The sequence below is a fragment of the Lagenorhynchus albirostris genome, chromosome 7, assembly GCF_949774975.1.
Source record: "Lagenorhynchus albirostris chromosome 7, mLagAlb1.1, whole genome shotgun sequence".
NCBI classification, from domain to species: domain Eukaryota; kingdom Metazoa; phylum Chordata; class Mammalia; order Artiodactyla; family Delphinidae; genus Lagenorhynchus; species Lagenorhynchus albirostris.
In genome coordinates, this window is record NC_083101.1 from 84,890,578 (window position 1) to 84,904,925 (window position 14,348).

General features: G+C 47.7%; 1 protein-coding gene and 1 long non-coding RNA gene across 2 annotated transcripts; one reads left to right on the forward strand and one right to left on the reverse strand.

Moving 5' to 3' along the window:
* Positions 1-1,560: 1,560 nt before the first annotated feature.
* GAS1 (growth arrest specific 1) lies at positions 1,561-3,148 on the reverse strand. Its single transcript, XM_060155366.1, has one exon. The coding sequence runs from the start codon at positions 3,125-3,127 to the stop codon at positions 2,072-2,074; it is 1,056 nt and encodes a 351-aa protein (XP_060011349.1). The 5' UTR covers positions 3,128-3,148; the 3' UTR covers positions 1,561-2,071.
* Positions 3,149-6,397: 3,249 nt separating this feature from the next.
* On the forward strand, positions 6,398-13,880 carry LOC132523767 (uncharacterized). Its single transcript, XR_009541646.1, has 2 exons — positions 6,398-7,879; positions 12,498-13,880. It is a non-coding gene; the product is annotated as an uncharacterized LOC132523767 (long non-coding RNA).
* The last annotated feature ends 468 nt before the right edge of the window (positions 13,881-14,348 follow it).

The window sequence follows — 14,348 nt, forward strand, 5'->3', positions numbered from 1 at the left end:
AGAGCGCTCTCTTTTGTGTTAATGTTTAAAAGATTTTCCAATGCCGGAGTTTATTCCTACTGCAAACATTTCTATTTACAAGGTCAAGTGTATCAGCACTCGACACAGCTTAAGAGTGTAATTATTTATCTAAGGGCGTTTGAGTGTAGATCAGTAGCTCTGGCAGGAGCCCAGCCTTCAGCCCACTGCTAAACAACTCCTCACAACAATATTACAAGTTCTGGTAATTGTTCCTCTCCCCAGTATGTTTACTTTTGCCCGCCCGAATGTTTTGTAACAAAATTTTGTACTTTTTTTACTCAAAGTGCGAAAATGACTTTGAAGTTGAGTCTCCCAGGTTTCCTAAGACCTATTGATAACAAATGTTATTGGCATGTTTGATTGTACGAGAATGTCTAATAGCCAGAGAGGACGCTCCGGAGGGTGGGGGGCAAGGGGAGGGTCCCAGTGGAAAGGGGGAGGGGAAAGAAATGTCTGGGTTAGTCCCAAATGATGTGAAGCCTCTCCACAAACGTAAATATCAATGGAGACCAGTCAAATTATATCTTGTAGCTGCCTCATTTACAGATGTCTAATTGTTCATTAAATTGAAGGCAGAAATAATAGCCCTCATTTCTTGTCTTGTACTGTATTTTAATTTCAGTTGATGGTTGATAGATTCCCAGTGGCTCCTCCACCCCCCTCCTCACCCATTATTGGGTTAACCACAATGTAACTCTGGAAAGTAACTACACCATATTCATTATTTAAAACTCTTTACTGATGTACACATTTTAATAAAATCAAATAACAACAAAAAAATACACAAAGCCACCGTTACTTAAAACATAGGACTTCTTTTTTTAAAAAACAATGTCTATAAAAATACAATGTTTAAGGCAGTTTGGAAATGCGTTTATACATTTCTACAACGTCCATAAATTCTCTTGAAAATAAGAATGTTAACTTCAAATCTATAAAATACACTGTACATTTCAAAATTGTTCTAGATAGAGCACACTTCACAACGGACTGTGGTTTTGGATCCCTGGTGACAAACGGATTCTTTACATTTCAGGGAGGAAAGGTGTACCATGGATGCGGATTTAAGTTTTTTAATTTCTTTTTAAAAATAAATTATTTCTGAAGCATACAATTTATAAAAATTCTATATACAAAATACAACAACTGGTAACAAACCCCAGTTTTAATACATTTTATATACGAAGTACCAGGGGTGAGCGCCCTGATAAAAGCAGAGGCAATATATATTCTCCGCATATTTGTACGTACAATTTCTTGATGTAAAGAAAATGACAACAAAACAAACATCATAAAGAGGCTTTCATAGATGGCAGTGCAGAGCTCTTTTAAATATAAAGTTGCATTGTTCAACACCACTAGCAACTGTTTAGATCAGAATTTTTGGATCCTTAATCCTAAGAAATGTGCTAAGAGATCAGAGTGGTGGCAATGAAATTAAAGTCAAGGGCTAAAATTTACCCAAAACTAATTAAGGAAAATTAACCCCTCTCATGCTTGCCCGCCCGCCCCCCACCCCCCCCCAAAAAAACCGAGGATTCTGGGCGCGGATACCAAGACTAAACGAATGAATTGGTTACGATTGCAATGTCTTCACTGGCCACAATAAAAGTCGATTACCGGCACTTTTCCCCCCCTCGCAGGAGAAACGCTAATAAACAGCCCCTCTGCAAATATAAATCCTCCTTCAAAACCCCTGTTCCGAACCCAGTCCCTTGAAACTCTTAAGACCCCACTGGTCAGCATCCTCTCTTCGGAGTCCAGGACTACGGTTCCGTCCTCCCAGGCCCGTTTCATGTCGGGGGTCCGGAGTTAGGCTGGTTTCTGCGGGGAGTGTCTGGAACCCGGAATGGGGGCAGGGGAGGATGTCCAAAAAGTCCAGCTCGGGACAGGAGGCGAAGGTCGTGCCATGAGGCAAGGCGGGGAGACCGGCTAGGCAGAAACCACCTAGAAAACGTTTTGGAAAATACCCCCGACCACCCCTCTGTTCCCGAGCCACAGGTGCCCCGGCGCCGACCCTCCCGTGGCCGACGGCGGGGGGCCGCGAGTGTTAAAAGAGCAGCGGTAGCAGCAGCAGCAGCAAGATGGAGGCGAGCGGGGTCCAGGCGCCTCGGGTCGCCGAGCGGCAGCCGCTGCTGCTGCTCCTGCGCCCGGACCCATAGGGCAGGTCCCCGCGGCCGCCCGCCGCAGCAGCGCCGCCGCCCGGGCGCGGAGGGTGCGGGACGCCGTCGTCGTCGTCCAGCGGCTGCTCGCCGCCCGCGCCCCCGGCGCGCTGCTCATCGTCGTACTCCTCGTCGTAGTAGTCGTCCAGGCCCCCGTCCGAGCCGCTGCTGCCCGGGCCGTTGCCCAGCTCGGCGCCGAAGCACAGGCGGGCCATGTTCTCTTTGACCGACTCGCAGATGGGCCGCTCCAGGCCGTCGCACACACAGTCGTTGAGCAGCGCCGCCTTGGGCACGGCCAGCATGTCCTCGATGACCGTGCGGCACTCGTCGGTGCAGCGAAGCCCGTTGAAGAGCTTCCCGCAGTAGGTCAGGTAGCGGCTGAGCGCCAGGTTGCAGCGGCTGTCGCGGTCGCAGCGCCGCCGGGCCTCGGTGCAGCCCATAACCCCGCCCGCGCCCGGGCCGCCCGCGCCGCCGCCGCTCGTCCGGGGCAGGCACGGCTCAATGGCGCGCTTGGTGGACTTGCAGTTCTCGTCTTGCGCGCAGTCACAGTCCTCCAAGGCGGGCCCGCGGCGCGTGTGGTTGAGCTGAATAAGGGCCGAGATGCAGTGGCTCGGGCAGCGCCAGCGCGACGAGAAGGACGCGGCCGAGGCCGGGAAGCCGGCGGCGGCGGCGGCGGCGGCGGCGGCCCCCGGCGCGTCGCCCCCGCTGCGCTGCGCCAACACCGGCGCGCACGCCTCGGCGTACTGGTTGTAGGCGTAGCTGCACTCCGGCTCCCCCTGGCACTGCAGCAGCGCCTGCCAGCAGATGAGGCGGCGGCCGTGCGCCAGCCCGGAGCCCCGCGGCGCCGAGCCCAGCAGCTGCAGCAGCGCCATCAGGCACAGCCAGGCGCCCGGCACGGTCCCCCCGCGGGCCCCGCCGCCGCCGCCCAGCAGCCCTGCCACCATCGCGGGCAGCGGCGGCCGCCGGGCGAGGAGCGGAAAGGACACGAGGCGCGGGGAGCGGCGGACGCGGAGCCGGCGGAAAAGTTTGCCCCAGTCTTGCCAACTTCTTGCATGAGTGTTTTCATAAATCCATGCGCGCCGCTGGCTGGTGCCCCGCTGCTTGCAGAAGGTCGGCTCTCGCTGGGACTGCAGGGGCTTCCTAGAAGTGCAAGGCCGCGGAGAACCCCTCCGGTCGGCCCCCGGCAGTGGCGGGAGGCGCTCACTGCCGCCCCGGGGGGCTGCGGGCCGCGGGGTCGCGGCGGGGCTGCGGGACCGCGCGGCGCCGTGGGTGCATTTTGCTCCGCGCCTGCAGATCCGTTGTGCGGCCGCGGCGGCTCCTTCCTCCCAGGCTCAGCGCCGCGCCGCCGCCGCCGCCGCGGGCTCTCGCATCGCGCCGCTTCCTGGCTCGCGTCCCGGCGCTGCCCGCCTTCCCGCGGCCCGGCCGCCCGCGTCCCCTCCCCCTCCGCCCGCGGCGACCCCGGCCTCGGCCGAGCTCCGGGGAGCTCTTTTCGGGCGGCGCGGGGAGAACGGGAAACTCAGCGCGGCCGGAGAGCGGCTCCCGGGCTTCCCTCGGCGGCGGCTTCTCGGGTGACAAGGAGCCCGGGGAGCGGATCCGCTGAGCCTGGCTGCGGACTCGCTCGCAGCGAGGCTTTAAATACAAAAGTGGGCCGGGAGACCCCGCGTGGTGCCGCGGTGCCCCCTCATTATGCATGCATGGAAAAGCAAACAAACAAAAACATTAGCAACGCTCCTCCAGCTCGCCGAGCCCTGGCCCCGCGCGCTCCGAGCCTGCCCGCTTTCTCCTTTCTCCACTCTCTTTCGCCCTTTGCTCGGCCCCCTTTCCCGGCTTTTCGAGATGCTATTGGTCCCGCCTGTTGTTGTTGAAACTTTTTTTTTTTTTTTTACGAGCCGCTGGAGTGGGGTTGCGGAGTGGGGGAGGGCGGGGAGGGTGGTGGGCAGCTCACATTCAGGCATTCAGGGCTTGAAAGGAGCGGCTTAAGGAGCCTGACAGAGGCCCGGGAGCTCCTCCTACTCTTAAGGAGGCTCGGATATGGAGCCCTTGCTGGAGCACAGAATCAGAGGGCAGAGCTCAGGGGCAGCTGTTTGCAACCGGCTCGTCCACGGTCCTTTTTGTTTGGTTCTTCTTCTTTTTTTTTAGGTACTTTTATTAATTGTCCCTGGCCCCCATGTGTGCTTTCTACTGGATTCAGAATTCAGTTTGTTTTTCGAGATCCCCATCTTGCCTGATCATCACAGGGGGAGGAGAGAAATCAGAGAATTTGATGCGGGATGTTTAAACTTAAAAGAAAAAATCCAAATGCTCACAAGAAAGAGGCACACGCTTTAGTTAGGGAGATACTGATGAGATATTTGCAAATCCTTCCTCTACCACCCCTTCACCCCCCAGCGCCCTGTTGCCAATGACAAGTATGGCCCTGGGGTCAGACATCATTGCCAATTGCAAGCCAGAAATCCAATAAGCCAAATTAATTTTTTTAAAAAGAATATAAGTTTCTAACACGGACGGCGATGAAAAAACAGTAATAGTATTAAAAATCTTTAGGGGTATTGAGCAGTACCATCTGGCCGCAGTCACAACATAGAGGAAGGGGATAAATTGGTACCCTCCAAGGTTTCTATTAAAGCGCATGTTTCAATCTCTCTCGGCTTAAGGGAAACCGCCCAGGTACAGCAGCTTCTGCGATCCAGGCGTGGGAGTTTGCGAACTACCTTAACTGCGGCGCAACGCAGCCTTCGACCACCAGAGGCACCCGGCGTCTGCGGCCTGTCAAAAACTGGCGCTTTTTTCCTCCCCTTTCCGTGGAGAGACTATCAACTCCATCTGTCACAAAAATTAAGGCTAAATCTCCTCTCCAGAAGCCGAGGGAGCCGGGGCTCCAGTGCGCACGGAGTTCGGCTGTCTGCCTGTCCCCGGGGGCCCGGTGAGATGGGAATGGCAAAAGTTAGAATAGAGACACAGCGTCTGCAGACTTCGGCGGCAGAAAAGCCTCCTGTTCCGGCGGAGCCTGTTGCATTCCTCAGAGGCTCAGGGTCTGCCTTAGGAAGCTGCACCTCTGCAATCCCCAAAACAACACTAAACCAAACAAACCTCAAAAGAGCCAGGTTGAAGTGAGACAGACCCTGTTGCTCTGACTTGAATAATGGAAAACACACAAACAACAATCGCAGTATATATTAAAAAAAATATATATATATATAGAGAGAGAGAGAGAGAGAGAGAGAGGGGGAGAGAGAGAAAGGCTGCAACTCTATGGCTCATTAGAACAACCATTTCCCAGGTTCTGGGTTTGTTTTTGTTTTGTTTGTTTGTTTTGTTTTGTTTTTGTTTGTTTTTGTCTTTGGTTTGGTTTGGTTATTTGGAATTGTAATCTCCGTCCTGCCAGGAGGGCTCAAACCAGCCACAATACTTTTCTGGGGCATGGACCCTTCACCTGTAAGGTTCAAGTCCAGATTGGACACTTGAAAAAGTCCTTTCATTTTTAATACTCTGTGATTTTTAGGCTCATAAGAACAACATCAACAGTCAGCTGCATTTTAAGCCAATGTTTGTTGAGTTCCTTTAAAATAGTGAGTCTCAAACCTTAGTGAGTGTGAGACTCACCTGGTGGCCTTGTTCAAACCCAGATTGCTGGGCCCTCTCCTGGAGTTCCTTATGCAGTAGGACTGGGGTGAGGGTGAGGGGCAAGGATCTGCATTTCTAACAAGTTCTCAGGGAATGCTGCTGCTGCCTGTTGGGAACCAACTTTTGAGAACACCTATTCTAGAGGTCCGCATGTTTTGTTGTTGTTGTTTGAAAAACTTGCCTCATCCTGGCCTTGATAGAGCTCTCAGTAAGATTTCAGCAAGGCCTGAGAGCTTTGAGAGCTCTGGGGTCACCTCAGGACCCCAGTCTCGTGGCATTTCAGGCCTGCATGGCTGTCAGCTGCCAGAAAGACCAAGGCTGAAAAGGAGGCTATGATGATGAGATAGGAGGAGGAATGAGCTCCCTCCCCGCTCAGCCCCAGAGACTGAGTACCACCTTGCCTCACATCCAGGTTTTCATTGATAGCCACCAGACCTCCAAGCCATCTCTCATCACCCAGACACTAATCCCCATATCACTCTGTACATCCCTTAAGCTGACTTAAGCTTAAGTCATGATTCCCATCGTGAGCTTTCCCCCCACCCCCACCCCCCAAAACCCCACTTCCCCTGGAGCTCTCAGTTTGTTCTCAGCAAAATCTCCCATATTCCCGGCCTGCTTTCTGAGCTGGATCTCCACATTCTTGCTCTAAGTAAAACTGGCTGGAACCTACAGAATGGGAGAAAATATTTGCAAACCACGTATCTGATAAGGGATTCATATGCAAAATGTAACAGGAACTCATACCACTCAATAAGAAAAACATAAACAATCTGATTAAATAATGGAAAGAGAACTCGAATAGACATTTTTCCAAAGAAGACATAAAAATGGCCAAGAAATACATGAAAAGATGCTCAACATCACTAATCATTGGGGAAATGCAAATCAAAACCACAATGAGATATCACCTGACACCTGTTAGAATGGCTGTCATCAAAAAGACAAGAGATAACAAATGCTGGTGAGGGCGTGGAGAAAAGGGAACACTCGTACACTGTTAGTGGGAATGTAAATTTGTGCAACCACTACGGAAAACAGTATGGAGTTTCCTCAAAACATTAAAAATAGAACTACCATATAACCCAGCAATTCCACTTCTGAGTATTTATCCAGAGGCGATGAAATCACTATCTCAAAGAGATATCTACAATCCTATGGTCATTGCAGCATTATTCACAGTAGCCAAGATAGAAAAATGACCTAAGTGTCCATCAATAGACAAAGAATGGGTAAATAAAATGTGGTTGGTGTATCTAATGGAGCATGATTCAGCCATAGGGGGGAAAAAAGAAGAAGGAAAATCTTGCTACTTGCATCAACACGGATTCCCTTGAGGGGCATTATGCTAAGTGAGATAAATCAGACAGAGAAAGACAAATACGATCTGATCTCACCTGTATGTGGAGTCTTAACCAAATTCATAGAAACAGAGAGTAGAATGGTGGTTGACAGGGACTGAAAGTTGGGGGAGATGAGAAGATATTGGTGAAGGGGTACAAACTTTCACTTATGAGATGAATAAGTTCCAGAGATGTAATGTACAGCATGGTGACTATAGTTAACACTACTGTATTGTACACTTGAAAGTTGCTAAGAGAGTAGAGCTTTAATGTTCTCACCATAACAACGGCAACTAAAAATGGTAATTATGTGAGGTGAAGGATGTGTTAACTAATGTTACTGTGGTACACATTTCACAGTATGTATGTTTATTAAATTGTCACATCGTATGCTTTAAACTTATACAATGTTATATGTTAATCATATCTCAGTAAACCTGGGAAAACAAATCCCAGCTGGTCTTTTGAGGCACAGCCTCCATTTTAGCCCTCTTCAGTCCTGGCTGATTTTTCTTCCATAACCCACCTCCCACCAGCCCTCGAAGTGGGGTACACAGGCTGTTGTTCCTCCCTTGTTCCCACTTCCAAACTCTTCTCTTCTCTCCTCCTTGGAAACTTCTAGCTTCTATAAATGGCTGTCAGCTACTCCAACAGTCACCTACTGACCTTTCCTCCAGGAAACCTTCTCAACTAGGATTGCTCCTGGGAACCGCAGAAGACATAAAATGAGTTGAGTGGCTGTTTCCTCCATTCTCTCAAGGATGGTACATAACCAGTACTGAAACCTATTGTCAACATCAGTTAGATCCATTAAACTGATAATCTGCCTTCACTGGCCAAGCTTGCTTTAATTTTTGCTACAAAAAATTTGCATGTCCTTCAAGCGTCATGTAGCCTAAACAATAAGATGTTTGCTCAAGCTGTTTTTCAGGAACTTGGAGTCAACTGTGTCCAGTTTGAGCTCTAGCCGGTAAAGACTGGTTAAGACCACCCATCCACCAATTGAGCATGCTCAAGTGTCTGCTGCATGACCTCTTGATACCGGAGAGCCGAAAACTCCACCCTAAGAACATGCTAATTTGCCATTTTCTGAACACTTGTCTCACGAAGACGCCTGCAGCTTAGTTGCGCCTGTGCAAAACGATGATTACCTCCCCTTTTTCTTATTTCCAATCACCTTTCCTCACTCTCCGCACAGCTCAGCTATATCCCGTAGATACCCTGAGCCCTTCTCCTTCGGAAAGACAGATTTGAGACTTGTTCTCCCATCTCCTCATTTGGCTGCCTTGTGAATAAGCCCTTTGCTGCAAACCTTGGCATCTCAGTGTTTGCCTTGCTGCATGTCGGGCAAACGAACCTGGTTCAGTAACAGTACCACTCTGGGCACAGAGGAGAAGTTGGTCCATCACAGCAGATGCTGTATCAGCCAGGGCTTGACCACAAAGGAGAGTCCATGAGCAAGACAGGTGAAGGATTTATTATGGAGAGGGGACCTCCCACAAGGTGGTAGCTGGGCAGTAGGCGGTGCAGTCTGTTGCTTCTGTGTCTGTTTTTGGTTGGCCAGACAGGTGGTTGGAAAGGAGAGCTGGACCTTGAACCTGTGAGGAAAACTGGAACCAGTTGGAGTGAACTGGAACTTGCCTCTCCCTCATCACTTCCAACCTCAGTGCCACAGGGGGCGACTCGTAGGGGAAGCTGGCACCTTCAAACCTGGAGCTGATACGCACTTTGTCCAGGACTCAGAGAAGCTGACGTAGGAAAGTGGCAGGAGTTTGGGAAGCTCAGGTCAGGTGCTGACCCAAGGGGAGCTTTAAATCAGCAAGGAAGGGAGCCAGCTGCCTCAGCGCTAGGGCCTCCCCCACCTTCAGAGCCTACAAAGAATGTGATGTTGCTGCCACTTCCAGATCTGGTGCAGAATTCCCCTCGTGGTCAACACTAACAGGCAACAGCGTGGGGAGGGCATTCAGGGCACACAGCTCCATCTCAGTCCAGTGGACATAGCACAGCGCCATCCCTGGTGCATTTGGGCATTCGGGCTTAATTCCCTCAGGGGTGCATTTTTCCTCATGGTTTCCGCATCTGGCTCACTGGTGTTCTCTCCACACTACTCTTCACGACAACCTCAACCTCTGAGTTCCTTGACTTCTCACATTCATGCACCAACTCTTAACCGTACCCTAGATCTAGGTATTACCATAACTGTGTTACCTCGAAAGTCTCCAATTCAGAATCTCTAACTGGAATGTCATTTCATCGACCACCACCTCCTGTGTTTCCAGTCTGTCTTGGTGCTGTCGCCTCCCACCTGCTCAAGACGTTCTTTGCAATTACTTCTGCTGTTTTCTTAGCTCCCTTTCTACTGTATCATGCCCATCCACCTACAATAAGCTATACTTTGTTGTATCTTAAAACAAAACAAATGTTTCCTAGACCTCAAGTCCCCACTCAGTAACTATCCCATTTCTATGAAAACTCCTTGAAAAAGTTGCTTTTACTCACTTTGTCTGCTCTCCCCTCAGTTCACTATAATTGAGATTCATCTCACCATTTGTCTCATCAAGGATGACTGAAATTTTGCTCTACCCGATCCATGGTCACCTCTCAGCCCTCATCTTATCTGACCTTTCGGCACCACAGGACATGACTGATAACCCTTCTCTTCAAAGTGCTTTTTCATTTGGATTCTGGGACTCTATACTCTCCTGTTCCCCATTGTACTCACTGAGGGTTCATTTTCTCTCTAAACTCACTCCTTAGGTGATCTCATCCAGTGCCTAGATTCTAAATTGCATCTAAATTACACTGATATTTTCAATCCCAGTCTTTCACTGATTTCTCTGTGTATGTATTCACTTGATTGGTCAATGAGCATCACAAACTTAGCTTACCCCAAGAGGACTTCTGATTTCCCACCCCCAAAATGTGTTTGTTGCCTGGTCTTTTTTCTTTTTTTTTAAAATTAATTAATTAATTTATGGCTGTGTTGGCTCTTCGTTTCTGTGCGAGGGCTTTCTCTAGTTGCAGCAAGCGGGGGCCACTCTTCATCGTGGTGCACGGGCCTCTCACTATCGCGGCCTCTCTTGTTGCAGAGCACAGGCTCCAGACGCGCAGGCTCAGTAATTGTGGCTCACGGGCCCAGTTGCTCTGCGGCATGTGGGATCTTCCCAGACCAGGGCACGAACCCACGTCCACTGCATTGGCAGGCAGACTCCCAACCACTGCGCCACCAGGGAAGCCCTGTTGCCTGGTCTTTCAGTGGTATATATTCTCCAAAATTCGTCTCCATCAATTTCCTTCATCCCTTTATATCCATACTATTCAGATCAGGCAGTCTAACATCTTTTCCCTTAAATCTTGGGCAGACATTAGTGACTTTGACCAATGGAATGCAGTGATAGGGACTGACACTCTGGGGCTTCTTGGAGAGGGTACAAGAAGCCCTGCAGCTTCTACCTGGGCCTCTTGGAATACTTGCTCTGGAGAAGCCAGTTACCATGTAGGAAATCCGACTACTTTGAGACTCCCATGCTGCAAAGAAGGCCAGGCTTGCCATGTGGAGAGGGTACATGGAGATAGAAAGAGATGCCTGGGCAGCTCCCAGCTTTTTCAGCCATGTGAGTGAGGAAGGCATAAGATATGTGAGTGAAAAAGACATCTTGGATGTCCAGCCCAGTGGAACCTTCAGATGACTCCAGAGCTGCCATCTGAAGAAAAGCACATGAGAGAAACCCCAACCCAGGGTTGGGACTAGGGTGAGGGGAGTGAGGCACCAGGTACAAAATTTAATGGGATACTCACTCTCATCGTGATGCTGCAGGGACCTTGAGGGTGAGTGCCCTTTACATCTTGTACCCTGGACACTTCATTCACCTCACCCTAGTTCTGGTCTTGCCCCATGAAAGAACAGCACAGCTTAGCCCTGTCAACCCAAAGGATCATGAGAAATAACAAAGAATGTAGTGTTAAGGCACTAAGTTTTGAGGTGGTTTTGTTATGCACCAATAGATAATCACATATACACTTTCCATCATACCCAATTACTTGGGTCAAAGATCTACCTGGACTCTTCCTTTTTCTTCACATCCCATATCCAACTGATGGCCCATCACAGGCAGTCAATAAAAGATTTGATAGGCTGAATGCATGAAAAATCAGAACTTATTTCTTATCTTCTGTATTAGCCAACTCAGAACTAGTCAAAACCACTTATACTGTAGAGACCCTGAGAGGTTAAAGAATATGGAAAAGTTCTGAAGCCTTAAAATAGAACATGATATTCCCAGAGTGTTGAGTGGTTCAGTGAAAGAACAAAAGGTACATGATAAGCACCACTTACCTCTTGGTGCTTAGCAATATGGCAGATAGAAAACCATAAGAAGCAGATCTGTGCCCTTTTGGGGACTTTGCAATATGTCAGCTGGCCATTGGGGGCTGGCTAGGATGCTTACCACTTAGTTGAAGGCTTAAGTCATAGGTGTCCTCTCACCTGTTTTATTTATTTTTGTTTTTATGACTAGAGAATATGAATACATGGTGGCAGACAACCAGTGGAAACCAAACAACATCTACTCTAGAATTCTAATCCTACTTCATATCCTGCAGGTCTACCCCATTCTCTCTACAAGTCTTCTCTTTATCTCTCCATTGCTTTCTTAAGAGGAATGAATTCTTGGGAACAAAGTAGGATGGGAATCTCGTATGGATGGGAACCCCATTCATGCACAACAAGTTGGGTCATGCCCATAGCTGAAGATCTGAGGCCTTCTCCTGAACTCCATCTTTCCTTATAACCCCCTCAAGGACCGTTCCAAGTCTTATTAATTCCATCTAAGAAAAAGTCTCTCGCATCCAACCTTCCCGTATTCCCACTGCCCTGGCTTCTTAGAGTTTCTCACCATTGCTGACCACTAGGTGTTTCCCAACTCTTTCTCTAAATCATAGGTTCTTAGCCTGGGAAGTGTCTCAGAATCACTTGGGAGGCTTTTGAAAAATACGTATACCTGTACAAGTTCTGTTACACTTGAATTCTTCCCCAAGGCCCAGGAGTGTGTATTTTGGGAAAAAATTACAAAGGTATATTTCTGGTTAAATAATCCTGCCGGTGGTTCCCAGAGTTGGGGATTTCACAGATCAGTTCATTTTTTTAAAAAATTTGGATTATCTTTGAAAAAAGATACTAACGTTTTAATTTTGTCAAATATTAACAAACAAATAAAAAAAATCCTTACTACCAACTATTAACATTAGTGTTTTATTAAATAAAGGGAACTTTGAAACCACAAAGGCAGGGTGGAAATAACTGGAGAATAGAGGCCTTTAATGGAGGCCTTTCTTCTCATTTCAACAGAAAGTTACTACACAAGGGAAACTTGGGAAGCTTTTGCAACTTTGGACAGCATTTTGGAATCACTCCTCTAAAGTAATCCTCCATGCTGCTGCTAAGTCTGACCAAATCACTACTCCAGTTAAAAACTTCCAGTTACTCTTCAGGAGAATGCCCAAGGTCATGACCATAACTACAAGATGTAATAGTTTGGAAAACCAGTTCCAAATACTTACCCCCATCTATTCCTGCCTGTACCTTCAAACACACGTGCATGCACTCTCACCCACAGACACACACATGCAGGCACACATACATACACTCACACGTGCACGCGAGTAAACACAAATAGGCATTTCTCTCTGAGCATCAGTCATGGCATTGCCATCCTGCTTTTAATCTGGGCCTTTAGTATGTTTGTCTGTTTGTCAGAGAAGTGGTTCTGGTCCCTACAGAACCCTTATTCCTTGGATAATACATGTAACGTCAACACCATCCTCTCTGTGTGCACATACTCTTTGTAATATCAGCTGGCAGCTGACTTCCCAGATTTCTCATCATGTGCACTTGGCTCTCACGGTCAGATAAGTCAGTGGTTGAGTGGATGAGCTGTTTGGGGTGCCACCCACCCAGATGCAGACACTATAATGTTGAGACACATCAAATCAAAATAATAGCAGTCTAAGACCGGGAGGGATTTATCCTAGAGATCCAAATGCAGGAAATGTAGCCACATAATCTGTACCAATAAATTAAAAGAGAAAAAGATATGATCATATCAGACAATGCTGAAAAGACATTAGCAGCCATTGCTAATAAAAACCCCAGGCAAGGGAGCAATAGGTAGAAACTAATTACACGATGTAAAACATACAGAAACCAGAGACCAAAGTTACAAAACGCTAGAGCCGTTTGAATTAAAATTGGAAATGGCAGGGATAGTCAATGCCATTATTACTTAGTATTTCCTTAGAAGTTTTAACAAATATAATAAGAACAAAAAATGTAATGATAGACACAAAAATTGGGAAAGAAGATATAAAAACTCTCTCAGCAAACATGGCCAACATTACTAGTGTTGGTCAATACTTAGGTTGTCCTCACCTTTTCTTGGCCATGCAGACTCCCTTTGCAGTTGGGCAGGATGATGTAACCAGTTCTAGCCAGTGGGCTGTGACTGGAAGTGACATCCAGCACTTTTAAGATGAGGCATTTATATCCTCCTGCCCTCTCTTTCCCTGCCCTGCTGAACCTAGAAGCCTCCAGTTGTTTTGGGGGTAGGGATGGGGGTGGGACTAGAAGATCAAAACAGCCTATGGTGCAAATTCAATACTCTAGAGCACAGCTGTCCTGGACCCACAGCAGTTTTTGCATGAGTGAAAAAATAAAAACTTATGTTGTGACAAACCCCTGAAATGTTGATATTATTTGTTATTACAGCATAACTTGCCCACCCCTAACTGACATAGTTAATGGAATAATTGCATGCTTAGAAAACCCAAGAGATGCTTTTTTAAAAAATCACTAGATGCAATGAGAAAATTTGGTAAAGTCCCTACCTCTAGATGAATATAAAAAGAACTTTTCTGTATTCTAGTCATGAACACTTAGAAAAGAAAACTGGAAAAATACTTTCTGTATATTTGTGACAAAAGATATAAAATATTTAGGAATAAATTTTATAAGGAAGACTTTAGACCCATATGAATAGTTATAAAATACTATTATGAGAATGAAAATAAGATCTGAATATATAGAAAAGTATCCACAAGATAAAATGCTAATTCTCCCAAATAATACATAAATTTAATGCAATTCCAGTTGAAATCTCAACAGGGTTCTTCTTGGAATTGGATGAAATTATGTTAAAATTCA